This window comes from Myotis nattereri (genome assembly GCF_964212035.1).
Source record: "Myotis nattereri genome assembly, chromosome: 20".
In the NCBI taxonomy this organism is placed as follows: domain Eukaryota; kingdom Metazoa; phylum Chordata; class Mammalia; order Chiroptera; family Vespertilionidae; genus Myotis; species Myotis nattereri.
The window spans coordinates 14,073,326-14,098,948 of NC_138096.1; the positions used below are offsets into that span (position 1 = coordinate 14,073,326).

Below are 25,623 nucleotides of genomic sequence, written 5' to 3' on the forward strand. Positions count from 1 at the left end.
CAAAGTCTGGACCACGGTCAGCTCACTTCTCGGGAGGGAGAGCCAGGCTGAGAGAGGGGTACGCCCTGGAGAAAACAGGGGCAAAGAGCACCCACCACCCCACACAGTGCCTGCTGGAGCCCGGAGAAGGCCCGAGAACCGGAGAGGGGGGAGGCAGAGGTGACTGAACGCTGGAGCAGGAAGGTGAGATGCGCGTTTCAGGGGCCTGGTCAGCACGTGCCGGGACGGGGGACGCTGGGACTTTGGGACTTTCCTGCAGACCCTGTGCTCACGTCCTTCACCAGCGGTACCGGCTGCGTTCCTGAGTGTCTGCCACCTCCCAACCTGCACACACGTAGCTAACGGCCCTCAGAGCAGCCTGGCCAGGTACAGGATACTCTCATTTCCCAGGAGAACACCCCGCAGAGGGGGGCGCTGCCAGGGTGGGCGGGTTAGTGAGCAGCAGAGCCGGGCTGTCTGACCCTCGCGCGCTCTCCCACGGTACCAGCGGCCCTGCTGCCCCTCAGCCCTGGTCTCTGCTAGGCCCACCCTGTGACAGCAGGGGGTCAGGACCAGGACCTCCATGTCCAATTCTGCACTTTCTATCCTATCCTGCCGTAGAGAAAACACCGATTCCACAAATGGCGCTCCGTGGGCAGTCACCTGCAAAAAGCTAACCTGCACCAAATACAGGAAGCTCAAAGCGGATCAAAGATCTAAATGCAAAGCCTAACACTATAAAACCACTGACAGAAAACATGGTAGAAAAATCTTTATTCTCTTGGATTTGGCAAAGATTTCTTACACGTGGCATCAAAAGACCGATCCATAAGAAATAAATATTAAAAACTGTATTACATCAAACGTTAAAACATCTGCTCTTAAAAGACACTGTCAAGAGAATAAAGACAAGCCACAGAGAAAGAAAAAAAATATAGGCACATATCTGATGAAAGACTTGTACACATAAGAATAAAGAACCCTCAAAATGAAGAAAATACCGAATTTTTAAAAAGGCAAACAATTTGAACAACTGTATCATCAAATAGGATATACAGATGGTACATTAAGCCCATGAAAAAAAATACATCAATATTCATTAGGAAATGCAAATTAAAACCACAATGTGATATCATCACACATCTATTGGAATGATAAAAAACAAACAAAACAAAAGCAAAACTGACAAAATCAAGGACATGGAGTAATTGGAACGCTCATTCATTGTTGTTAGGAATTCAAAAATGGTACAGTCACTTCGGAAAACACTGCTAATTTTTCATAAAGTCAAACACAGATTCGCCACACAACCCAGCAATTCTCCGACTCTTAGGTGAAATGAAAATTTATCTTCACACAAAAACCTGTATGTAAATGAATATTGATAACCACCAAAAAATGGAAAGGAACTAAATGTCCTTAATTGGTGAATGGATAAACAAACTGGGGATACAGAATACTGCCTGGCAACAAAAGGAACCAAACACCGAGATTACATACTCATAAAACCGTGGAAAAGAGAGCATGGCTGGATACCAACTGCATCACGCCAAGCAGAGTCAAGTGAGTTTGGAGCAATTTCCATGGCATTCTGGAAAAGGTAAAGCTATAGGGACAGAAAGCAGATCAGGATTAGTGGGGCTGGAAGTGGGGGGTAGGGCTTGACTACACAGCAGTGGGAGAGAACTTGGGGGTGACAGGCTGTGTCTTGGGGTGGTGGTTGCCCATGGCATGGATTTGTCAAAGCTCACAGAACTGTACACTCAGGAGAGTAAATTTTACCAAATGCCAATTATATGTCAACATTTAAATAGTAAGATGAGAAAAGTGTATCTGTTATTTTTAAAATTACTAGAGGCCCAGTGCATGAAATTCGTGCACTTTTGGGGGGGGGGTCCCCTCAGCCTGGCCTGCGCCTTCTCGCACTCCGGGAGTCCTCAGGGAATGTTCGACTGCTGGCTTAGGCCCGCTCACCACATTAGCACTGCTGTGGAGGCAGGAGAGGCTCCCGCCACCGCCGCTGCGCTCGCCAGCCGTGAGCCCGGCTTCTGGCCGAGCAGCACTCCCCCTGTGGGAGCGCACTGACCACCAGGGGGCAGCTCCTGCGTTGAGTGTCTGCCCCCTGGTGGTCAGTATGTGCCATAGCAACTGGGTGTTCCGCTGTTCAGTTGATTTGCATATTAGCCTTTTATTATATAGGATAGAGACAGCGTAATGGAGGAGTTAAGAACATAGATGTGAAGCTAAAAGCCCCGTTAACTTATTCCACACCCTCAGAAGGCCGTAGAGATGAAACGAGAGGAGGCGTGTGAACCAGCAGAGATCACACAAGGGCCCCAAGCATTAGCAGGTGCCGTAACTTCCATTCCCTGAGGAAGGTCACCTCCGTCAGCTGCCCTTCCTGCACACTGTGCACTCGCTGGCTGGGGACTGCGCCTGGGACACGGGGAACACACTCGCCCCGGCAGCTGCCTCACTGCATCCGTCCCAGCCAGAGCTTCTCGTAGACCAAAAGCCACAGGAAGGCGTTTTGTGCAAGAACAGAAAGGTGGTGAGGTGGAAGCCATGTCACCACGCAGCGTGCAAAGACCCTCTTCTGACCCCTGGGCAGGACCTGAGGGCCCACACTTCATATTCATAAATCCATGGAAAAGAGCATGGCTGAATACCAACTGCATCGCGCCAAGTGAAGGAGTGTGGGAGCGGCTGCCTGTCCCGGGGAGAAGGCAGCACGGAAGCCCACATTCTGGGATGTGAGCACAGAGCCCAGGGCGACACAAGGCTTCACTGTTCCCGTCCCGGCCAACTTCGTGGCCCCGTTCCAGGCCAGGAGCCTCCCCGGTGTTTGACGGCAACGCCACGGCCGGTGGGAGGTGTGAGGGGTGGCTACGAAGTCAGTAAGCCCCGTTCTCGCTTTGACATGAATGACGGCCAGCACTGTGCTCTCCCCAGGGAGACCCACTCTTCGGGTTGTCGGGGAAGCAAGACATGGGGAACATGCAGTGATGTTCGGTTCTGGCTATTAAAAGCTCCTCTCTCTCTCTCTCTCTCTCTCTCTCTCTCTCTCTCTCTCTCGCACGTGCACAGAGGAGGGGGTTTCTCTTTCTCTCTCTCTCTCTCTCTCTTTCTCTCATGCGCACAGAGGAGGGGGATTCTTCTCTCTCTCTCTCTCTAGCACAGAGGGGGGGTTCTTCAACCCCCTGCCAGATCGCCCTCATCTTCCTGAAGATAAGGGGATTGGGTTATGACGAAAAGTCTGGGCGCAGGAAACACGTCCTGCCTCGATGGCTAAAACCTGATCCAGACAACAATCCAGAGCGGGCGCGGCTCCCACCCCACCAGGAGGCGTTTCTGCGTACAATTAGGTTAACAAAACCGAGGAAGAGCAGAGACCAATCCTGGCTCACTGATGTCCTTTACGCAATTGCTCGAATTTCAAGTCGACTCAAGTTTCCATAAAAACCTTTTCTGGGCAGAGAACGCTCATTCCTTGGACTACGGCTTTAACTCGACGTGCTTTCATTCCTTCTTCAGAAATCACTGTTCCTTCCTTTGGCTCAATCCCGCCTCCTGTGCCCAAGTTCACGGCTGACAGGCACAGCTTGGCTGAGGGGCAGCGCGTGTGGGAATGAGGGGAACTGAGGCAGCTCTCTCAGTGCTGGCCGCCCTCTCTCGGCAGGACCCCCGGCCTCTCTCTGCAGGACGCTGGCTACCCCAGGGCCCGCCCTCTCTCGGCAGGACACGGGCTACCCCAGGGCCCGCCCTCTCTCGGCAGGACACGGGCTACCCCAGGGCTCCCTTGCTCACAGAGTGCGGAGGCCTCAACAGGATCAAAGAAAGGGAATTCCTTGTTACACCGGAGGGCCTGGGAAAAGACACTGAAATAACTGCCAAAGACAACAGTGAACCCTGCTTGGGGGCAGTGGGCTTGGAGTCACAGCATCAGCGAATGGGAACTTACCAGGGCTCCCCCCGCCAGGGCCACTGACCACACAGTTTTCCGAGTGGCCTGTGGCTCAGCTCTCCCCACAGCAGGTCCCGGGTGGGGAAAGAAGGTGCAGCTCCTTGCGCTCAGGCCGGGCCCAGGGAGCGGCACAGGCGCCTGGAGCGCTCGGAGAATCGGGTCGGTGCTTATCCACACGTGTTCATTGGCTCCAAACACCTGAATCCTCACCTATGTACCTGCAAGCAAACCAGACTGCAGCCAACACGCTGTCAGCGCAGACTTCGGAGTGCTCCCCCGGCTCCAGACCCGGAGCACTGGGATGTGAAATATAGAGAGGAACCAAAGTACTAATAGTTTTATGAGGCCAACATACCAGACACACATCTCCCTGGACAGATGTGGAGCAGCAATGGGCAGCAGTGAGCTGAGCACGCGGGGCCTCAGGTCGGGGAGTGGAGTCGCAGTGTCAGGTCAGTTTCGAGGGTTACCGGGGACCGAAAAGCTCCGCCGGAGGAAGGGGAGGAGGGGAGCTCGCAGCCTGAAGCCAGGGGTGAGGAGCTCCTGATTATAAAGCAGAGGCTGAGGACACCTGTTCCCTGAGCTGAGTGTTCACAGGGAGCTGGGGCCTGGGAAGGCTGACGGCAGAGGCAGAGCCAGGATGCCTGTGGAGAGCGGCTACAGTGTTTGGACAGGTTCAAGCCTCGGACTCATGAGAGGGCACAGTCATCTCATGGCCACGTGCAAGTCCCAGCTTGGAAGGCAGGGCCCTCCCAGCACAATGATAGCCAACAGCTACAGTTGTGAGCTTGAACCTATGGTCCGAACACGTGGCCCCACGTGCCTGAGTGATGTGGGCTTGGTGGAGTTCAGGTGCATGTAGTTGAGTAGATTCTAAACCAGGGTGGGCAAACTTTTTGACTCGAGGGCCACAATGGGTGCTTAAACTGGACCGGAGGGCCGGAACAAAAGCATGGATGGAGTGTTTGTGTGAACTAATATAAATTCAAAGAAAACATCATTACATAAAAGGGTACGGTCTTTTTTTTCAATAGTTTTATTCATTTCAAAGAGGCCGGATCCGGCCCGCGGGCCGTAGTTTGCCCACGGCTGTTCTAAACCCACGAGAATGTTGTAAACATCTTGACCACGCCCTTACTTTGCCTCGTGGAATATGCTATAAAATAAAGACATGGCTTGGAGTCCATGACACTGTCGCTAGCTCTCCATCAGAGAGGACAGTGTCCCACCCAGACCCAGCTTTTTCTCTTGTCTGTCTTTTCTCCATCCTTCACTGCCCCCTTTCAGGGTCATGAACCTGGCTGAGCTGGTACGGGACATAAGGTGCCCAACATGGAGCTGAGTATGCCATGGCCATGCCAGCTCGCCACAGATGCCCATCACCTAGTAACCGAACCTGGCGCAGCCTCCACAGCACTGGGACGCAGCAGGTGCCAACGCCACTGAGTCCAGTTCTGAGCTGGGCCTGACGGGCCTGGAAGAGGCAAGTACAAAGCTCCCAGCTGGAGGGATGAGCACATGGAGAGAGAAAGGAACAAAACAAAACCCAAACGAGATAAACATGAGCCTGCTGTCCCAAACGCTAACACACTCAGTGAAATGCAGCGCTAAGGAAGGTAACCAGCGAAAATCAACCAGCAGAGCATGGTCTGAGTCCAGTAAAATCAGCTACGGTGCTGACTGACCGATGTCAGAAAATGAACAACAGAGAGGCATGCGTTAGAGTGAACACAACGTTATCCAACAGAAACAGGTAAAAAGTGAATCCGAAATCCAGGAAATTAAAAAACAGTCATTATACAAACTCAATAGCAAAACCTTCCCTGGGACATGGTTTAAGGGAGCGTTATTTCTGGGAAACATGGAATAAACGCCAGAAGCCACGCGCTGACCACGGGGAGCAGAGCAAGGCTGCTAATTACGTTTCATTGGGTCCAGTACTTCGACTTTCAAACTGCACACGTGTATCACTTTAGTAACAATTAAAATAAAATAAAAAAAACCCACGACAAATAACATGAATGTGGGGAGCCTTTTTCTGCCAGGGGCCATGTGGACATTTATAACATCATTCTCAGGCCATACAACAGTACTTTAAAAAACGTTGGCCTGCTGTATTCGGTCAAACATTTAACTAACTCCCCCCTGATGACTTGGCAGGGCCAGACCAAGTGATTTTGCGGGCCTTATATGGCCCACGGGCCACACGTTCCTCACCCCTGTTCTAGTCTAAATTATATTCTTGGAATGAAGCAAACCGTCAGTGAGATGAGAACTTAGATGACATATTTCTTCACCCTTTTCGTTACTTCTTTCATTAAATTATAATTTGAAATTATGCTAAGCAGCCGCATGGAGGAATGTTATGAAAATCGGCCATTTACATTGCTGGGGAGTTCTGATAAGAATGTTGGCCATCAACCTCAGGGGACCCTGTGAGCCGCGGGCCTCGGTGCCAGGAGCAGCCGTGCTCCGGCCGCGGACTGGGTGCGAGTTGTGAAACCAGTCTCTTAGCTTTGGCTGCTGGGAAAGCTGGAGCACATCGTGTGTGTAAAATCACATGGTGTGCACTCTGGGTACTAACCTGCTTTCAGCTGATTCATGGTCACTCTTATCTCACCATCATTACAAACCGTGCTGCTGCTTTAACTATGTGTGTGTGCATGTGTGTGCCTGTCGGCCACTTTAGAATCTTTGGGGTGGGGAAAGGGGTATAATTAGATACAATGGTTACGTAAAGGAAAAGAAGAGCGAAGAGAAGAGAAAAAAGAAGTAAAGAGACCAGAAACCGAGGCAGCTGGATCACGGGGGCATGACATTGGAGGACAGTGGATGCCAAGGTAAGAGCCAGACGCTGACCCTGAAGACTAGAGATACTGCTCCACGCTGTAGACTTCTGGCGCGGGGAAGTGGCATCTAAGAGAACATTATAAGCGGGCGAGATGTATGGAAGGGAAGAGACTGGGGGCCAGGTGACCAGTCAGGGGCACTCCACCGAGGAGTGAGGCATCAGGGCTGTGGCTAAATTAAAAGACACTGTTTTAACAGAAGGGTCAACCAGCTGTGCCAGGCTTTCGGAAGAAAGACTGTCACGGCAAGGAAGTATGGGTTTTTGGGTGTTTGTTTTGTTTGTTTTTTTTTTGGCAACAAAATATGTGACACCCAAAAAGCACACGACATATTACACACAACTTATGGAAACACTCAATTCCATTGGGTCTGTTCTGCTTCTATTGCCTTGTATTTTGAGCTGGGTAGCCACAGGAGAAGCCAAATCATTCCAAAACCATCTTTGGAGGTAAATTTGACTTCCCCCCAAAATTAAGCAGCTGCTGATTACAGATGACAACTCACCCACACACGTAAATCACACCCACTACTGAAAGCCTCCTGCCTCCCTGAAACAGGACACACGGCAGAGCAGTCACATGCGCACACAGGCACCTCATAAACGGAGGCCTAAACGAAGGTTCTAGGTTCCAAGAAAAGCAGACACATAAGCCTGACAGTAAATTTGCTTCTGAAGTAAATTTGCTTCTGGCGGAACTTACTGTGAATTTACGATCGTTTGGGACTGCACGAGGCTGGATTTACTTCTGTTATGTTTTCAGAGCAAATCCACAGCATGGCGATTCAGAAGGGAGAGTTATACTGCTAATCAGAATAAAACTTTCATGGAAATAGAAACTTGCAATATAACTGATGAACTAACTGAAAGCAAGTTCACATTCATGAGATCACAGAGCTGGAGGGACCTTCCCTGAGACCATCAGCCTCATTCCCTTGTATTTGTCCTTCTCCAGCCCACTCCCTTCACTTAGCATAAGGCCCTCAAGGTCCATCCATGTCATGACAAGTGGCAAGATTTGTTTTTAATGGCTGAATCACACACACACACACACACACACACTAACCTGCTTTCAGCTTATTCATGGTCACTCTTATCTCACAATCATTATACACACACACACACACACACACACACACACACCCTGTTAGTTCTCTTTCTCTAAAGCACCCTAAACAAACTGTTAGTTCAGAGAGGAAGAGGATGGTCTCAGTGGGTGTGGTGGACACTGCCGATGGGCTAACCGAAAGCCATTCACAGCCTCCTCCGCCCTTGTCTTCCTCGAGTATAAAGGCTGAACAGTGAACACCCAGTTTCCTCACCCCTTTCACAGCTAGAAGTCGTCAGGTGAGACAGTTCTGAACAATAAGACGCAGGTGGAAAGCCCTAGGAGGGCTTCCCTTTGTTCGCTGCCTTTTTAAAAATTAACTTTAGAAAGAGGAAGGGAGAGAGACAGAGAGAAACATCGATGAGAGGGAGACATCGATTGGCTGCCTCCTTCACACCACACGCTGGGGGATCCATCCCGCAACCTGGGCATGTGCCCTGACCAGGAATCCAACCGTGACCTCCTGGTTCATAGGTCAACGCTCAACCACTGAGCCCCACCGGCCTGGCCGCTCTCTGCTTTTTATTGCCTCTTCTTTTCCATGTCCAGAGCTTGGACACACTGAGTAGGGGTGGGGACAGCAGGCAGCCTGGGACCATGAGGACAAAAGGCACACGCTAGGGACGGCTGAGGAGCAAGACCAGAGGATGCTGGCCTGTGATGAGCTGGCTGAGAAGTTGCTCCTGTCTTGGGCTGTAGCTTCTCTAGAATTCTTGAGACAAATACACCTGCTAAAGTCAGTTATTTGCTTTAGGTAGCCAAGCCCTCTCCTAATATACCATTCTAGCCAGATTTTAACTGTAACAATAAGCCAAAGTGAACATGACCCCAATTGTAACAGAATACAAGCACACATTTGAGACACTTTTGAGGGTCTGCCATACAGATGTCACGGAAGAGGCACTGAATCCGAAGGCTTTCCCATCCCCAACCAAGGCTGTGAGTGGAAGCGAGCTCGCTGCCCGACGTTCCAGGTGAGTCTGGGAGAAACCCAGGGCAGCCCCTATGCTTCCCCCCGTGCCTGGGAGGGAGAAGGCAGACGCTAAGGAGATGGAATCCTGGGAAACTATTAGCAGTGGGTCCACCTTTTCCCACCTGATTCACTTATTTCTAAAAGTTCTTTTTAATAAGGAACAGATCATATTCACTGATTCCTACATCATTAGAATGAGCTCATGGGCTTTCTCATGCAGTGAAACCAACACCTTCTCTCCATGAACGTTGACACCAGAGGCCACAGGAAGTTATGGTACAGAGGAAAATACACTAGATTTCGTCAAAAGGTCTGGGTGTGAGACACGTTTAATGCCTACGTTCCCTCAGACTCTGAGTGCCATGGGTCCCTGCTGAGGTTAAACCTCGCATTGCTGGTGGGTGATAACAGTTCCAGTGAATGAAACATGGGCAGCCCTGTGCACTCCTGTATTTACTTCTGTTTCCTACGATGCAATGCTTAGGGGTGGATCAATGACATAAAAGTAGAGTTCTCAGCAAGATCGCTGGACACCACCTGGCACATACCTTGTCCTGCGTCAGGCACCGGGCGCAGTCACAGTCGAAGCAGTACTGGTCCCTCAGCTGCTCCCGGCGCTCGGCACTGGTCCTCAGCATGTCCAGGTAGCAGATGGTGAGCTGCGGGCCAGAGAGAAAAGGGCCATGTGGCTGCTGTGCTCGTTTCCTTTAACAAATGGCCATTATTATTGCTAATTATTAAAGTAAAACATACTTTTATTTTTTAAAATCTTTATTGTTGCAAGTATTACATGTCACATGATCTCCCTCATCTGTGGAATCTCAAGAACAAAATAAACGGATAAACCGAGTGGATCCGGAGACATGAAGCATGGAACAGACGGCAGAATCTCAGAGGCAAGGTAGGCAGGGAGGGTGGGTGGGTGGGAGGTGATCAACCAAAGACCTTGTATGCATGTATGCATAACCCATAGACACAGACAGGGGGGTGGTGAAGGCTGGCGGGGGTGGGGCAGGCTGGAGGGGGCCCATGGGGGTAAAACATATCTTTATCAGACACCAAAAAGCATACGAGATGAGATACTACTCGGTGTCTCCACTGAAATAATCACGTGTAAAATTTTCCTGCAATACCTTCCAATCTTATGTGGTGAGCACAAATATTATTTTAAGGAACTGGGCTCATTAACTCTGGACACGTTTACCACTTACCTTTTATTCACTGGGCAGTAAAGTATCAAGAGCTGTTATATGTTTGGTGTCGCTAAGGTGTGTTTAATAAATCCTACAGTCACTGGTAGAGGAGCCAACACAGCCCTGGCAACCAATGGGTGGCAGATGACATGGCCAGATTGCTTACATCCCGTCAGCTGCACAGCGGCCTCACGGAACCCGGGGCGACCAGACTTGGTATCTCTGCAAGGAGGAGACTGTTTTCTTCCTGGTGACTCGAGTCCAAAGCAAAGTGGAATAAACCATGAGGAGAACCTCATGTCAGGATGCAACCTCCGCTGCAGGCTCTGAAACTGACTTCCTGTGACCCTTCCAAATACAGCAACTGTGCCTTGTCTTGAAGGTGAAAGGTCATAGGAGAGAAGGCACACTCCAGGGGCTTCTCGGGTTTCTGTGTAGCCCCAGAGTCCACTTCAGGATACAGGCCTTCAGGGAACATCATCATGCTGACACATTTCTCACCTGACAGATCTCCTAGGTGCTGCAAGTCCAATTCAAAATATACAGAATCCAACTGCTGACCCCCACCCTGACCCCCACCCATGCATCTCGCCTGCGCCTTCCCAACCTCTGCTGATAGCAACTCATCTTTGGTGTTATCACCTGAAGCCGTGGTGTCACCATGGACTTCTCTTTCCTTCACGCCCCATCGGGTCCGCCAGGAAGTTCTGTGGGCTCAACTCATCATTCTGCCGTTTCCAGTGCTGCCACCACCCCGGTCTGAGCCCCCATCCCTGCTCCTGTGAGAGGCAAGTCTCACCGCTGGTCTCCGTGAGTCCCCTGGGCCCCTGCACCCCGTCCTCTGAACCGGGAGTCCTCCGCTCCAGGGCTCCCCCTTCGCTTAGACCAGGGGTTCTCAACCTTCCTGATGCTGCGGCCCTTTAATACAGTTCCTCATGTGGTGGTGACCCCCAATGTCATTGTTGCAGACTGAACATAATGAAAGCATAGTGATTAATCCCAAAAACAATGTGTAATTATATATGTGTTTTCCGATGGTCTTAGGTGATCCCTGTGAAAGGGTCGTTCAACCCCCAAAGGGGTCGCGACCCACAGGTTGAGAACCGCTGGCTTAGAGCAAATGTCAAGTCCTCTCAATGCGTCCCCACAGCTCCAGTGCGCCTCCTGGCAGATGCTGGCCATGCCGCACTCGTCTGCATGGCATAAGCGAAGCTGACATTCACAAACTGCATAGCAATTATAAGAGAAACTTGCTGTGCCTCTCATATAAATATTAGGCTTTTACTTTCTATGTTTATTTTAAATTGTTTTTTGAGTAAGTCATTTCCCTGGAATTTCACAAAAATATTAGTCTGCAATGAATTAGGGAAAACACTGTCCTTCAGAACAGGTAGCGAGGGGAGCCGAGGCCTCAGTCCAGCCTGGTCCGTCTGAGCGCCTCTCTCCTCCTCGTGCAGCCGGTCTCCTCCGTTTCCACACCCGAAACTCCAGACCTGTGTGTGCTGCTCCTCTGCCCTCCCCCCATCTACTACAGGCCCTCCCCCCCATCCACTACGGGGCCCTGCACCCCATCCACTATGGGGCCCTCTCCCTACCACCCCAGGGCCTCCCCCCATCTACCTCATACCCTCCCCCCATCTACTACATAACCTCCCCCATCCACTACGGCCCTCCCCCCCATCCACTATGGGGCCCTGCACCCCATCTACTACGGGGCCTCCCCCGAATCCACTATGGGGCCCTACCCCCATCCACCACGGGCCCTCCCATATCTACTACAGGGGCCTCCCTCAACTCTTTTGAGTTTCAAACCTCACTTTTTCCCTGAGGACTGACCTGAGCCCCTATTTAGAATAGCAGCCCAGTTCCGTGCACCTGGAACTCCTACTCCCTGCTTCCCAGGTTTCTCTTACTCTAACATATATAAGCTTGTGGCAAGCTGTGTAAATGACCCCTTATTTGCTTTCACAGGCAGAAGGTAATTATAGGGGCTGCAGGGCGGGGGAGAGGGGAAAGTGTAGGAGGAAGAAGATAGGATTGCCTCCCCACACCACCCAGCCTGGACCTCCCTGCACCACCCGGCCTGGACCTCCCCGCACCACCCAGCCTGGACCTCCCCGCACCACCCAGCCTGGACCTCCCCAACCACCCGGCCTAGACCTCCTCGCACCGCCCAGCCTGGACCTCCCCAACCACCCGGCCTGGACCTCCCCGCACCTCCCAGCCTGGACCTCCCCGCACCACCCGGCCTGGACCTCCCCGCACCACCCGGCCTGGACCTCCCCGCACCACCCAGCCTGGACCTCCCCAACCACCCGGCCTGGACCTCCTCGCACCGCCCAGCCTGGACCTCCCAGCACCATCCGTCCTGGACCTCCCCGCACCTCCCAGCCTGGACCTCCCCACACCTCCCAGCCTGGGCCGCCCCACACCGCCCAGCCTGGACCTCCCCACACCGCCCGGCCTGGGCCGCCCCGCACCTCCCGGCCTGGACCTCCCCGCACCGCCCAGCCTGGACCTCCCCGCACCGCCCAGCCTGGACCTCCCCGCACCGCCCAGCCTGGACCTCCCCGCACCTCCCAGCCTGGGCCGCCCCGCACCGCCCAGCCTGGACCTCCCCGCACCGCCCAGCCTGGACCTCCCCACACCTCCCAGCCTGGACCTCCCCACACCTCCCAGCCTGGACCTCCCCACACCACCCAGCCTGGACCTCCCCACACCACCCAGCCTGGACCTCCCCACACCTCCCAGCCTGGACCTCCCCACACCTCCCAGCCTGGACCTCCCCACACCACCCAGCCTGGGCCTCCCCGCACCGCCCAGCCTGGACCTCCCCGCACCGCCCAGCCTGGACCTCCCCACACCACCCAGCCTGGACCTCCCCACCACTGCCCAGCCTGGACCTCCCCACACCACCCAGCCTGGACCTCCCCGCACCACCCAGCCTGGACCTCCCCACCACCGCCCAGCCTGGACCTCCCCACACCACCCAGCCTGGACCTCCCCGCACCGCCCAGCCTGGACCTCCCCACCACCGCCCAGCCTGGACCTCCCCGCACCGCCCAGCCTGGACCTCCCCACCACCGCCCAGCCTGGACCTCCCCGCACCGCCCAGCCTGGACCTCCCCACCACCGCCCAGCCTGGACCTCCCCGCACCGCCCAGCCTGGACCTCCCGTCACCACCCAGCCTGGACCTCCCCGCACCACCCAGCCTGGACCTCCCGTCACCACCCAGCCTGGACCTCCCCACACCACCCAGCCTGGACCTCCCGTCACCACCCAGCCTGGACCTCCCCGCACCGCCCAGCCTGGACCTCCTCGCACCGCCCAGCCTGGACCTCCCCACCACCGCCCAGCCTGGACCTCCCCGCACCGCCCAGCCTGGACCTCCCCGCACCGCCCAGCCTGGACCTCCCCGCACCGCCCGGCCTGGACCTCCCGTCACCACCCAGCCTGGACCTCCCCGCACCGCCCGGCCTGGACCTCCCGTCACCACCCAGCCTGGACCTCCCCGCACCGCCCAGCCTGGACCTCCCCGCACCGCCCAGCCTGGACCTCCCGTCACCACCCAGCCTGGACCTCCCCGCACCGCCCGGCCTGGAACGCCCGTCACCACCCAGCCTGGACCACCCAAGCCCCTGCTAAGCTCTGTTCTGAGAGCCCTGGCTCCTCGGGGTCTCAGCCCACAGCCACATGCGCTTCCCCACATCTTTCTTCTGCTTCGTGACCTGAAGCCAGGGCTGCCTCTGGGTGCAAAGGCGAGCCAGGCGAGCGCCTCTCGTTCACAGAGAGCGCTGTGCCCCAGTTCCCAGGACCACGTCTAAGCAGCTCCAGAAGCAGCCTGTTCTGAGGCCGGGGCGGCGCACACCGTCTTCCCCCCTCGGCACAGGCCCTGGGTCTCCTCCAATGAGTGAGGAGGTAGATGAGCTGATCTCTGCTCCCTCTCGGCTTCGCTCTAGAGCCCTGATTCTCAGCCCAGCCCCTGGCCCTCGGGCCTCAGACCGGCCTCAGATCAGACCAACGGCAGGGCTCACGGGGTGATTACGATGTGCCCAGTGCGAAGCCAACAAACCCGGGACTTGCCACGCCAGAGAATATGCTGACCCACGCACGACTTCACTACAAGGGCCGGAGCTCATGTGTGGTCGTGCCAGGCAGGGGCTGGGCAACAGGCGGCTAGTTATTTATTTCATTCAAGCCCAGGAAAGAGACTCCTACAGCCTCCCTCACCATCTACCACGCACCACGCACCACGCACCACGCACCACCCACCATCCACCATCCAGAACTGCCTGGACCCATTACCAGACTGTGCAGCGGCTTTCTACCCGGCTCCCTGCAGCCTCAGCCGCCCTTTTGCCTCTAAACTGCTTTGAGAGAGACCTTCCCAGTGCTCGCACCTGATCCGTCATTCATCCCGGGAGATTTCCGATGGCCGCTCCCTGCCTCCGGGATGAAGGCCCACCAGGGCCTCGCGGCTCACTGTCTGTGTGCCTTCCGGTCTCAGCGCTCCTCGTCCACCCTGGAGTCGGTCACCATCAGGTGCCCTGACTGCCACACCCCGGACCCATGTGCACGATGCCCGCCCGTGAGCACCAGGCACCCCTGCCTCAGCCGCCAGGCCTCTCCCCGTCCGCTCAGAACTCTCGTCCTGCAGGCTGGGCTCCAAGGCGCCTCTCCGTGAAGGCTGCCCGCTCCCCGCCGTTCCTCCTTCGTGGCACTGAAGCTCACAAATCCACGGTGTCAAAGCTGAAGGCCTCAAAGGCAGAAGCATCGTGACTCATATTTAGAGAAATACGCAGCCAGGTTCCTAACTGGTAATGACAGCTGAGTCGTTCCATCAGCCAAAGATGAAAACCTTTCCCGACTCCCTGGCGCAGTTTTAATGGAGACTCTGCTCACGGAATGTGGGGCTCCTTAGCGGGACATGTGTCAGACTTGCCCAGGTCAGCAGACGGTTAATGGGACGGAACAGTCACACGCAGCTGTGAATGCCACTGACCACGGCCTCCCGCTCCCGCAGCTCTCGTGGGAAGCGCAGTGCCATCCCGTGAGTGACCGCAGGAGGCACTGGCTGGGCACCGAATGCAGTGCTTCCCTGGAAACGTCCAGGCAGAGGGAACCGTCCCAGGAAGCCCAGCTTCCCATGAGGTGCAGCTGTGGGTACTTGCGACCCCATTAAAGGGAGACGGTTGTTGTTTCTGGAATGACACTGCCACAGTTGTACACTGTGATGCTAATACTGGCTCTGAACTGAAAAAAGACCACCCCCCAACTCCCCGGCCAGCAGACCACTGCCTCACCCTGGAGGACTGCAGCATCCTGACCCTCGTTCTCGCAACCACGCCCACACAGACAATGTCATCATGCAGCTGCTTTGCCCGCCCTTTCAGTGACGCTCCATCGCTGGCCCCCTCCCTCATGCAGACCTTCACCGAGGGCCTCCTGTCCACCAGGCACCGTGAGGGAAACTTCAGGTGCACCGAGCTCCTGGGCAAGGCCGCCCTGGGTTCCCCGGCCTGGGCCCCGCATGTGCCCTCGTCTGCTGGGCACAGCTGCACGCTCCAGCCCACCGGCCTGACCTGCTTCCTGCTCCTGAGCTCGCCGTTCGGTCCCGGGCCTGCGTGTCTGTCTAGAACGCCTTCCCCGGCTTCGCCAACTTTAACTCTATGGAGCCTTAAGGGGCCAGGACTCGCCGCTCAGGAAGCCTTCCTTGACCACGCCCGCCCCTGCCCCTCACCCCACCTAGTGCCCTGCTCTGAACTTCCGGAAAGCCCTGTGCACATTGACACGACTCTACTTCACATGTTCTATCCCGGTTTTCTGTTCTGCGTCCGTGTCCTCAATTGTGCCTTGACGTGCTGAAGGCGAGGCTGGGCCCCTACTCATCCTCGTGGTCCCGATGCCACCTGGGGGCCGCGGCCCGTAGGCATGCAGGGGTTCTGCTAAATGACTCAGCGCATAAGCAAAGCTGACTGGGTGAGGAACCAGGGTCCTAACCCCAGCACTTACAGTGAACCTGACGTTAGGGACACTAACTCACTCAACTCCTGCAAAGCACAGTTCTCTCCATCACTAGGCTCCTGGGAATGCTGGCAGCCGATGACATTGTTGGCAACAGTGATAACCTCCTCACACAGGAAGTCCCATGACGGTGACCTGTCCACCTTTCTTCCCTAACGCACGTTCTAGAAGACTGTCTGACAATAATATGTGTTTCATAACCTGGCAAAACCCTGGAGAGGCAGCCATCAGCCATCCAGCTTGTGAGCCTTAAACAAAACAAACCCACAACACAGCCCACTGAGCATCACAGTGAAAGTCTTTAAATAGAAAAGTGTTCGCTTAGGTGCTGCTTAACGGGAAATGGCCCCAAGTGGCCAAAGGTGGTTTCCGGGGAGAGAAACAGGGTGAGAAGCCTCCACGGTGACTTCCGGGCACCTTTCCAGCTCCTGTCTGGCGGAAACGTTCCCTCTCACACTGGGACGCCTGGCTCCCGTGTCACTTTCTTTCCAGGGCCCGCCCGCCTGCGGGTGCTGGCGGTTTCAAACCGGAGGCGGAGTGTGTTCACCTCTGGCTGTGCCTTAGGACGCCTCACCCGTCCCCCAGCAGGTCCAGGCCGGGGAGCGTCCATGCCACAGACACGGCGCACTCCTCCCTCCCGGGGCCTCAGGCTGGTGCTCACATCCCAATGGCACATAGGAAACTGGCGGGCCCTGATGAGCAAGAAAGCTGCAATGCAGAGTTGAGGCTGAAATTACCAAATTTTCTAAATTTACCTGTTACCCAATTTAACGACAGCAAATATTTGCACAATGAAGAGGAATGACCCCTCCTCACCTGCCCCGGCATGCCTTGCCTCACGGGTCTCCTTCTCCCCTGCCTCTGCCCAGGGGTCAGCTTTCATGTGCAGGATGCATTCGCGGGTGGGGCGGCCTCAGGCATAACTGAGCGGACACCAGCCTCCTTCAGTGATGCACAGTCCTGCACAGTCCACAGGTGTCCCCTGGATGCCCACCGGGTCCCCGGGAGAAGCACAAGCTTGTCCAGGGAGGGCTGAGGGGAGAACCTCGCCCTGTGGAGAAGCTGCTTGGACAAGAACCGCAGGGAGAACATCCGTGCCTGCAGGGCCTGATGCCGGCAGAGCCGCCTTGTGTTGGGTGAGAGGAAGGGGTGGTGCTTGTCTCTCCAGAGATGGAAGGAGAAGGGCACGAAAAAGTAAAATAAACACCAAAAGATGAGGTGTGTTTGCGACTAAGTGAAAACCAACCAAGGAGAATGCCTGGCAGGCAAGCCTAGAAAACAAGATGTCAGAAAATGTCTCTGTTGTTTCTGAAAATGCCACTCATTTCTAACCTTGATAAGCAAACAGAATTTTGTTTAAAATTTAGTAAAACACCACCATTGTCAGCACCAGCACCACAATCATGATTATCAAGGACAGCAGCCATCCCTCAGAACCAAACGAAGTTGCTGACAATGGACAGGTTCCCTTTCTCAGCCGCCTTGAAGTCCTGTCGAGCCCCAGAAGCAAATCTCCCCCCCCGCACCCCCCGCACCCTCCCCCCCCCCCCCGCCCATTCCTGACAGAGCTCCCGAGGACCTGGTCCTGAAGACGGGAAACTCACAAATGGCTTTTTAAGCGGCAGCTCATTCAGTGGAAGATCAGTTTGGGGGGAGTCTTATCGGGCCAAATCCTTGTCTACATCAAATACTTGGGTTTCACTGGCTGAGGGCTGTATAGATGCAGTAAAATCTTATGACCACTCTGTCTTCCTTGCAATAAACATCCACTTTAGCAGCTGGGAGGGGGGGAGGAGACTGGGTTCTCCGCAGCGTCCGTGTCCATAACCCAGAGTTCAGGTGGAAGCTGCGCCAGCCCAGTGCCGGCGCGGGCAGCAGCCGGGAGCAGCCCATCCCAGACCCCGGCTTCTGAGCGGTTCCTCATCCACAGGGGCTGCCTGGCCGGCCACACAGGGGAGGGTCAAGGCCAGGCTGCTGCCCGAGGTCACGGCACTGCTTCCCTTCGCACCTTTGCCTGAACAATCACCAGACAGACCTGCAGGTTTGTAAAGGCCCAATGACAACCTAAAAGATGACAGCTGATCTGCTTTCTTAATACAAGTGAAAGGGAGTCACCCTGGAGATGTGAGGAGTGGCCCTGAGATAAGCAAGCCCTGGGGGCTCACGCCATGGAAGGATGAGGACCCGCTGCAGAAACGTGAGGCATGAACTGTCGTGTGTGCAGGACACATGCCCTGTCGCACACAGTGTGACACACACACACACACACACACACACACACACACTAGGGACCATCACCATCCAGGAAAACGGCGACTAAGAAAGGCAGCCGGGATATAGCCTGGAGAGTAACGATGGGGAAGTTGGCGGGCTGCGGCGGCGTGCTTTCTCCTGGGCAGGACAACGAGAAGCTGTCCCTCGGGCACCAGTGTCAGGGAAGGACCAGGCTGGGAGGGGCTTGGGGGGAAAAGGAGTGAGAACCAGGGCTCCTTACCTCCTCTCCGGCCTGGATGTCTCGGACGGCGCGTAGGAGGAGGTGGGGCCCGTTGAACACGATCGAACAGTTGGGGTCACAGCTGTGATTGAGCAAAGACATACTGGAGGAAAGAAGAGAAAAAAGGGGAGACCATCACAGCTCAGCAGAGTCTAACATCTACATGCAATGAATACAATTCACTTCGGGGAGGGGCGCAGGTGAGGCTCAGGGCCCAGGAGGGAGCCTGGGGGGTCCTCACAGCAAGGCCACTAGCCACTGCCTCGGAGCTGAAATCTCCCCGGGACGGAGGCTAAGTGGGGAAGTTTGTTAACAAACACGTTTTCTGAGTCCTCTTTGGGGGTGGGTGGAGGTGGGGAGGAAGTGGTTGTCTCATTAGGTACCAGGCAGTGAGACAACCCGATATAAAGACGGAGAAGACAGATGTGCAAGCACATCCCCCCCGAGACAGGTAATGGGACGCGGCCGTGTCCCTGCGGCCGGCACAGCTGACCTTCCCACGGGACCTCGTCTGTTCAGCCTGGGAGGAGCGGCCGCCTCGGCTGGGGCGTCGCAGCTACCAGGAGTAATAGACCTTCCTCCTCAACAGACGCTGCGGTTGTCTTGCTAACTGGACCCGGTGCACTCTGGGCCTGGCAGTGATTTCATCTCCCTGCAGGTGGCTTTTTTTTTACCACCCGGGGAAGGGAGTGGATTGAAGCTGCCTCCATATTTGCTTAGAACACCTGCCCGTGAGCCTTTCCATGTAGAAAGCCCTTTCTGAGCAGCTGAGCATGTTTATCAAGTTTGATCGCGTGATCGTTCTAACGAGGGGAACTCATAGGTAAAGAAACGACCGTGGAAGTGAGGTGACTGCCCCAGGACACAGCTAGTAGATGGGACTGGACTTGAGCCAGGCGTCTGACCTCAGAGCACCTGGCTGCGCCCCTCTGCTCTCCAAGGCCAGCGCCAATGGCCCTGCGGTCCGACACTTGTGCGATGTAAGAGAAGAGGCGGGATTCTCAGGTTCACAATTAATTACGAAGTGACGAGGTTTGTATTTGGACCCTCATGGCGTGAAACTAGGAGTGACGGAGAGCGTGTGTGGGACAGGCTAGTGGCTCAGTGATAAAGGCCACTTCAGTGACGGCCAGCGGCCAGCCTCCTGGAGCCCTGGGTTCGAGTGAGCTGAGCAAAGGACGGAATGAACGGGTGGTTGCAGCCGGGGGCCTAATGAAATGACCCAGTGCTTCGGCCGGGAGGCTGGGGAGCGGGAGGGGACTAACCAACCTCATCCTGATGGGGTATTGGCACCCACAGCCCTACCTTCTAACCCAAGTTCCCCGGAAAGGAATTCAGGTCTGAGGGCTGCCTCTTGGCTAACACCACGGTGACTGTCAACCTTCTGTCGCCCACGGCACACATAAACCGATTACTAATATTCTGCGGCGCACCAAAATATCTATTTGCTGCCAATCTGACAAAAAAATAGGTATGATTTTGAGTCAGCCGCACTAGACGGCTATGGTTGTGTAAGCTGTTGCCATTTTTAAATCTGAGAATCCAAGGGAAAAGAGGTCAGTGCCCCTGACTAGTCAGGTGTTGCATGTTCTAAAAATCCTTGAGGCACACGGTTGAAAATCACTGCCACAGCGTATAACGTGGGGTTATAAAGTTGTTTTCTTTAAACTTAACATTTTCCACTTTCTTGTAGATTACCGTCGGGTTTTAAGCCTGGCTCTCCAACTAGCTGCTGCAAGAGCCTTTCCACTGCCCCCCAAAGGCTGGGGGCCGGTGGGGCTGGGGATTAAAGTTGCTTCTCCCGGGAGTGAAATGCCATACCTGGGGTACAGGCCCACGCCGACTTCCTGCATCTCCGCGTTGCAGATGGTGAAGGAATTGCAGATCAACTGCGGAAACAAGGGGGACAGTCGGGTTAGCAGAGTCACCCAAGAAACCTCGCAGCGAAGAGAACGAACTTCTCAGAATAAAACGCGGGGCCTTCGAGTGGCAGCTTCGGAAAGGTCCGAGCCAAACCCGGATGCTCTTTCATCTGTGAAAGAACACGCCTGGGCAGCACGTGAGAGCATGTCGGTGGGTAAGGACAGACATACCGACATCCTGTAAAAAGCCAGGCGTCAGCCAGCACCGGGCCTGGGGTTTCCGTGTGCCCTCTCCTGGCAAGTTAAATAAGTTTTCTTAAGCTGATTTCAGAGGCCACGACCAGACATGGCGCAGCCGGTGGCTCCTGGGGGTCAACACCAGAAGCGGATGCCCTGACCAAGTGCAGACCGCCCAGGGCCGCCGCTCCCGGCGCCCACAGCGGACAGCAGCCCCCCCCGAACCAGAACATGGGCGGCAGCACCCTGCCTTCCTTGCATTCACCAAAGGGAATTACTTAGGAAGCTTGTGTACAATTTAAAAAATCACAGAAGGCTGAAAGGCACAGGGGCTTTGAGAGCTGGGAGGAAGGCCTCGCCGACGTGCGAGCGAGACAGGGCCAGCGCCGCTGGGCTTGGAGGGCGCGGTCAGGGCTGGAGGCAGGTTCCTGTGAAAGGACGCAAAGTCTAAGAAAGCGCGGTCCTCGAGACTCTCCCTCTGCTCCGAAGAGCTTTTTTATGAAATCCAGCGCAATCTACACGATTTGGCATTTTTTCCTCCAAAAGTCTGACAACGCTGCAGTTTCTAATCGGGAACGAAACTGGTGTACATACACATATTTTAAACACGCCCTGGCTAAACTGCTTTAAAGGCATCTGTTTCACATTAAGTTGAAACAGTGTACTGCCTATACTTTTTTATGTATAAAATGGATGGTGAAAATATACAACAAAAAAATCCTGTGTTTTCTTTTTGAAACTTTAAACTTTTAAAAATGGGTATGATCTTTTTGGGGGGGTGGGATGTGAATACTTTTTTTTTTTTTGTCTTGTTAATCCTCACCCGAGGACATTTTTTTCCATTGATTTTTAGCGAAACCAGCCGTGGCTAATACATATTTTAAAAGTATAATCAGGAATTTTACTGAAGCAACCCACCAGAATGAAAAACCAGATCAAAGAGATCTAATTTGCAAACTTTCAAATCAAATGAAAATTGAATTTTTTTCTGAACTGTGAAGCAAATTCAAGGTTTTTACAAAATAAATTTATTCTGATGGAATTTTTTTTTTTAAGGGCTACCATGTTAACTGTCTCTTCCTCCAGGAACTTCACCTGATCCCCAGACATAGCCGACTTTAAAAAAAAATTATCTTTTTTGTTGAAAGTATTACAGGTACCCCTCCTCCCATTGCCCCCCCCCCCCGCCCCCTCCTCAGGCCCTCACCTTTTAGAGCGTGTATCACACTGGACCATTACCCACCCATTTCCTGGACACCATACACAACTAGACTGTGAAATGCCCAGAAGGCAATGCTAGCATTTTACTGACCACTGTTCCCGGGTCTCCCACTGTGCCTGGCACACGGAAGTGACCAGCACACATTTGTTCTGATAGATGGATGGTTGCATGGGTGTGACCCTCAATATGCCCAGGGGGTCATTATCCTGAACAGGATGAGAACAGAAACAGAACACAGGCACTGTGAGAGGAAGGGGACGCAGTTCTGTGCCACGAAAAGGAGGAGAAGTTCATCTTCCATCTCTCTTGTCCTTGGGCACCAAGTCTCTGTATGTCCTGCTCATACCACTGCGCATCCTTCCTCTCCATGCTAGGTCAACTTTTTCACCTTCTTTTCCATCAGTTCAGTGGGTGGAATGGCAATTTTATCCACCGGAAGAACACAAGGACTAGTTTGATTCTCTGCTTAAAATTCCCAGAGCCTCACCCATTGGGCACAAAATAAATATTTGCACATGAATAAATGAATGAATGAATCATGAGAGCCCCCATGTTTCTCTCCTCCCCTACCATTTCTCTTGCATCTTTCCCTTTTATTCCTCACTTTCTTCCCTTCTTTTTCTTTCCCTATTTTCATTATTATCAACTTGCCACCCTCATCCCTCATTCTGCCCCACTCCACAACATGAGTGGGACACTTTAGTTTTACTTCACAAATCCTAGACAAGTTCCTCATTTGTATTATTCTGAGAGGAGTTATGTGCTAGCGTTCCTGCGCTAGTGAATAAAAATTTTAATTTACCTACTCTCACTTCCATTAAAAACATCAGTTCCACTCAGCACTATCTGAATTAAGGACACTGTACAGGGAATCTTTGTGACAGATGTAGCTGAAGCAATGTGGTCATGAGGGCGCTCTCGGGGTTTTCTCTTTTAAATGAGAGGACAGGTAGACAAGTCTGTATGTGCTCAGGTGAAAACATGAAAATAAATGCTCTTTATACCAAGAAATAAAATAATGGAAACACAGCCCAGAAATAAAAGTTTGAACATTTTTTCAAGCTACTGTCTTTGTATAAACAATTTTCCTAGAAAATTGCATAAGTTAAAGTTAATAAATGAATTTAGGAAAGTATATAAATGGGATTACAGTAGCCCTCAGTCCTTGGTTTTGCTTTTCAAGGTTTTGGTTACCCATGGTCCAGTGTAATCCAAAAATACTAAATGAGAAATTCCAGAAATCGACAATTCACATTTTAAATCTCGCACCTTCCTGCTCCATCCCGCTCCGTCCGCCCAGGCCCTGAATCACTTCTTTGTCCAGCGTCTCCACGCTGCACGCACACCCGCCCAGGGGTCTCCTAGTGGCCGCCGAGTGATCAGATGGACTGTCAGGTGTCTCAGGCCACGTTCACGTCGCCCTTATTTCACTCCTCATGGCCCCGAAGTGAAAGAGGAGTGAGGCTGGCAAATCTGATATGCCATAAAGTGCTTCTTTCAAGGAAAAAGGTGAAAGTTCTCAACTTACTAAGAAAAAAATTGGATGTTGTGGTTGCTAAGACCTATAGTAAGACCGATTCTTCTAGCCATTAAATTGTGAAAAGGCTAAAGAAATGCATGATAGCTTTGCGGTCGCAACTCAAACCACAAAAATTGTGGCCACAGTGTGTGACAATTCTTAGTTAAGATGGAAAAGGCATTAAACTTTACAATAAGTATGTTTGTGTAGGGAAACCAAAACCTAGTATAACAGGACTCAGTACTGACCCTGGTTTCAGGCATCCACTGGAGGTCTTGGAACCTACCAAGGAGGACTATTGTCTATAATAACAAAACTGTAATCTGCTAATTAGACCGGACAGCCGAACAACATTCTGGATGTCATTCTGGACTAAGCCGCGGCAGCGGGGGCCGAGGCAGAGGCAGTTAGGGGAGATCAGGTGGGCAGGCAGAGTGGTTAGGGGTGATCAGGCAGGCAGGTGAGTGGTTAGGAACAATCAGGCAGGCAAGCGAGCAGTTAGGGGCGATCAGGCAGGCAGGAGAGTAGTTAGGAATGATGAGGCAGGCAGGCAGAGTGGTTAAGGGCGATCAGGCAGGCAGGTGAGTGGTTAGGAGTCAGCAGTCCCAGGCTGTGAGAGGGATGTCCCACAGGGTTCGGGCCTAACCAGCAGTCAGACATCCCCCGAGGGGTCCCGGATTGCAAGAGGTTGCAAGCCGGGCTGAGGGGCCCCTTTCCCCCGTCCCCCCGTGCATGAATTTTGTGCACCGTGATTCTAGTATTTAAATAAAAAAGCAATTCTTTCTGAAAAGTAAGCTTGAATGTTACCTTTAAAATACTTCCCCTGCCAGAATATTAAAAAGTCATGTTTACTCTTCAAAATGTTTCCTTTGAGATCAAAAGCCTTTGTAACTCTGCAGCCCCTCTAGACAATAAAAACCTAGTACACGGCCTCTGAGCCTCTGTATTTTGGGAAAACGACTAAAGTGAAATTTAAAATATTCTATGAACAAATTCTTTCATCATTTGGTTCAGATTCGAGGTCCCGAAGCTGAGGCTTGGGTTCTGAGGTTAAAATTCTCCTGTAATAATTAATACCAACACTCAAGGGGAATATTTCAGAGACTTGTTTTATATTCGTGTTTAAATTTCACATGCTCCTCTAATTTTCTGCACCAGAAGCCTTTTGTTGTAGCAGTAGGTAAACAGGAAGATCACCCCCCCCCCCATTACCGTGAATGGCAAAGTTAAGCAGCCCTCAGAACACTTACAGCCCGTTCAGAACAGGGTGAGTGGACACCCACAGAACACCGCCCCCTCCAGCCCCTCCCCCAGTCACTGGTGTTTACAAAGAGCCTGCTCTGTGACCACGTGGCTTTAGCTGGCTTCTAGCCTACTTCAAAGATTGCTTTGTATTTCAAACATGTATATAAATTTTAAACCATAAAGAAGGGAACTCAGTTTCTGAACATAAACATAAAGTTTCCTCAAAGACCACCTGCATCTCCCTTACAACTTCTCTACTTAAAGCATAAGTAGAGGGACTGTTCTGGACACAGAACCTTGGACCGGTAGCTTATGAACTAGAGGGACTGAATGTACATTTTCAAAAGGGAACGTGCTACATTTAGGCTCATTAAGCTCTGTGTATAGAAGGAAAGGACATAGGGAGGGTTGGCAGGTATGAAAACTGAAAGGAGAGGTTTTCATTCAAAACTAGAGGCCTAATGCACAAAACTCGTGCAACAGTAGGCCTTTGTAGCCACGGCAGCTGCCTGGATCCTTCCCTCACAGCCTCGGTGGCTGCCTGGATCCCAAGGCTGCAGCCCCGGCTTCGTCTGGAAGGATGTCCGGTCTAATTAGCATGTTATGCTTTCATTATTATGGGTAACTGCCCCTCCCCTGACTCCCACAACTCATTATTCTCTAACTTGATGAGCACAGTGAGCATTTCAGCCAGGGTCTGTCATTCTCTTCTGGAGTACGACACTGTATTTAACACAGAATCGTTTCCCCAGCACTGTCTCATAAACCTTAAGCGATTCCAAATCTTATCTCCTGGTCTCTCCCGTGAGCATGGCACATACTCATCCACCTTCTATGACTCGAGTTTGGCCTGCTCTGACCCCCGCCTTCCTCTGCTCACTCATTTACCGTCTTTCCCGGCCCTACGACAAAGGTTTTGCAATCTCCGACCCAAGGAACAACGGGAGGATGGGA

General features: G+C 53.2%; 1 protein-coding gene across 7 annotated transcripts in view; it reads right to left on the minus strand.

Annotated features, from left to right (window-relative positions):
• The window catches only part of SMYD3 (SET and MYND domain containing 3), a 522,432-nt gene that overhangs the window by 77,188 nt on the left and 419,621 nt on the right, over window positions 1-25,623 (minus strand). For all 7 annotated transcript variants that reach the window (XM_081114436.1, XM_081114437.1, XM_081114438.1 and 4 more), the window contains 3 exons: window positions 20,406-20,473; window positions 18,585-18,687; window positions 9,421-9,531 (listed from right to left, as the gene is read on the minus strand). In XM_081114436.1, the coding sequence (XP_080970562.1) occupies window positions 9,421-9,531; window positions 18,585-18,687; window positions 20,406-20,473 (282 nt within the window). The remainder of the gene's footprint in view (window positions 1-9,420; window positions 9,532-18,584; window positions 18,688-20,405; window positions 20,474-25,623) is intronic.